Source organism: Manihot esculenta, chromosome 12 (assembly GCF_001659605.2).
Source record: "Manihot esculenta cultivar AM560-2 chromosome 12, M.esculenta_v8, whole genome shotgun sequence".
Lineage (NCBI taxonomy): Eukaryota > Viridiplantae > Streptophyta > Magnoliopsida > Malpighiales > Euphorbiaceae > Manihot > Manihot esculenta.
In genome coordinates, this window is record NC_035172.2 from 27,859,305 (window position 1) to 27,862,304 (window position 3,000).

Here is a 3,000-nt window from a genome sequence, read left to right on the forward strand (position 1 = left end):
GAATAATATATTTTTAAAATATAAAAATTAATTAGATAATTTAGTATTTCAATTTAGTAAAAGCACAAAATATTACTCTTTAGGAGTTGAGAAGTATTAAAATCGTTAATATTAAAAAAAATCTTAATATTTTTAAATAATAATAATTTTACATAAATAAAGAGATTAGCCTTATCTTATGAAAGAGTAATTGTAAAATCCTATACTAATTAGGAAAACGAGTATAATAAAACTTAATCACTATCCAACTACTAATAAACGTGTAGTATTATTTAGAAGCAATTGTTAAGCGCGTGTAAAATCCAATCCGCGTGCTCGAATACGGTAAAAAAATCAGAAGAAGGATCCACCGAATCAGGAGGATCTACCTCATCCTTCTTAATTAATCCCAAAATTGGAAAAAAAAATTAAATAAGAAAATAAATATTTTCCATCCTTGCATATCACGTGCATTAATTATACCGACAATTAATATTCAAAAGCACTCGGCTCTCTATATAAAAACTCGCCTCTCTTCAGCCACTAGTTCGCTGTGACTTGTGTTCTCTGTTCTCTCTTTCTTTCCCTCAAAGAAAATAAAACTCAAAACCCACAAGCAGAGGAAACCAGGGCAAGAAGAAGAAGAAGAAGAATTCTCTAATTCTTTTCTTTTTTTCTGAGATTTCTTGTAATCATCGGCTTGTGATTCTTTCACCCATGGATTGGTTTCGCGGAGATTGTATTGGTTGTGGTAGCTTTTCCACTGTTAATTTGGCAATTCCCAGGAGTATCTCTGCTCCTTTAATGGCGGTGAAATCTTGTGATGTTTTTGAATCTTCTTTGCTTGAGAATGAGAAGGATGTCTTGACTCAACTTGGGAATTGTGAGCATGTCATCCAGTGTTTCGGCGGTGATCAGAGTGTTGAAAACGGGAAGATGTTGTATAATTTGCTGTTAGAGTATGCTTCTGGCGGTAGTTTATCTCATTTGGTAAAGAAATCTGGTGGTTGCTTGCCGGAATCGGATGCCAGACGCTACACGAGATCGATATTAAAGGGTCTTCATTATATTCACGCCAAAGGGTTTGCTCACTGCGATATAAAGCTTCAGAATATTTTGTTGTTTGAGAATGGGGAAGCGAAGATTGCAGACTTCGGATTGGCGAAGAAAACAGGGCAAAAGCAGAGTGGGGAACAAGGAAGAATCGAATTTCGAGGAACTCCTCTGTATATGTCGCCGGAATCAGTTAACGAAAACGAATACGATTCACCGTGTGATATTTGGGCACTTGGGTGTGCGTTGGTTGAGATGGTGACCGGAAAACCGGCATGGAATTGCAAGCAGGAAACAAACGTAGCAGCCTTGTTGATTCGAATTGGAGTAGGCGATGAATTGCCAGAAATCCCTCAAGAATTGTCTAAAGAAGCGAAGGATTTTCTATCAAAGTGTTTTGTTAAAGATCCTAAAAGGAGATGGACGGCTGATATGCTATTGGATCATCCTTTTGTTGCTAATGAAACTACTGTTCCATTGACGGAACAATTTTCTCCGCCATCATCATCCCCAAGATGTCCATTTGAGTTCCCAGAGTGGGTTTCAGTCCCATCTTCATCTCCAAAGTCAGAATTATGGTCTAACAAGGAAGTGGAATCAAGATTCGATTGGTCCTCTTTGTCATATTCACCGTCACCGGCAGAGAGACTCCGGCAGCTGGGGAGTGATCAAGGCTGCAATTGGTCTTTTTCTGAGAGTTGGGTCACTGTAAGGTGAATTCAAAACCAACAATTCAGAATATTTTTTTAATTCTTCTGGTCACATTCTAACTATTGAGATTCCAATGATTTTCAATGGTGAAGAGTGATAAATTTTTGGCGATTGTAAATGGATAGGAAGACAGAGGGAAATTGTATTTAGCAGATGAGTTTTAGATTATTGAATAGCCGTGATTGGTGGCCGTGAGTGGCCAAAGTGTACAGAATATTTCTTTCTTAAAACCCCTTTTATTGAAATACAGAGAAAATTACCTTCCCGAGAAAAAGAATTTGTTAAATTGCCAAACAGGCATAGAACAGAGTGCGTGGTAATGGTGGATATCATCTTTATGGGTTTTAGTATAAATCAAGGTAATTTATTAAATCCTGGAAAAAAAAAAATCCCTGTCCTGCCTTCACTGAAACCAGGAGGAAGCTTTTCTTAGAATGATTAATCTTGTACTTGGATAAGAACTGGGAAGGAAGTGTTTTCTGTTTATTTCTTTTTTTTTTTTTTAAGTAGAGAATTGGGGAAGTAGCCGGATCTATATGGGTTAGCTGTAATTTTTTTTCATATAGATCTAAATAAATGTGATATTATAAATTTAAACTTTATAAAGTTTTATATTTAATGTACAAAACGTAATTATTATTATAATTCTAAAAATTTTCAAATTAAAATTAAATCAAAACTATTTAGAATAATAACCGTTTCGAATTGAAATCGGTTTGAGACAAAACCCACAAATTGAAGCATCGATTCAATTGGAGCATGAAAATTAAATTAAAAAATAGTCACAATTTAAAAAAAAAATTGATATTTTTTTATAAAAAAAATAATATTGAAAAACGAATATATCTAATTTTACAGAAATCGATATTACTTATTTATCCTTTTATTATAAGTCTGTTATTCCACATAGATGGCATATATAAAATGAACATACCATTAAGAGTTACACTAATAATTTTAAAATAAAAATTCACTAAATTATTTTGCTATTATAACAATTATTATTAAATTTCCAGTAAAATCTTTAGACACAAAATTTTATTTTTATCTTTTTTATTTTTTTAAAATATTAATAAAATATAATTAATTTTTTAAATATTTATCGGTTAAAATTAAACAATTTTTTTATTCACACAAGTTATATATCATTAATTGCTTCGAGCATCTGTTTTAAGAGGAAATGATTACTTAAATGCTATAGTCATTAAAAATAATGGTATAAAGATGTCGCAAGGAGTGATTATTAATTAATTCAAT

General features: G+C 32.4%; 1 protein-coding gene across 1 annotated transcript; it reads left to right on the forward strand.

Moving 5' to 3' along the window:
* The first annotated feature begins 513 nt into the window (after positions 1-513).
* LOC110627721 (mitogen-activated protein kinase kinase kinase 20) lies at positions 514-2,341 on the forward strand. The gene has a single exon (XM_021774070.2). It carries the CDS (start codon positions 697-699, stop codon positions 1,747-1,749), a length of 1,053 nt encoding a protein of 350 aa, XP_021629762.1. The 5' UTR covers positions 514-696; the 3' UTR covers positions 1,750-2,341.
* Positions 2,342-3,000: the final 659 nt, after the last annotated feature.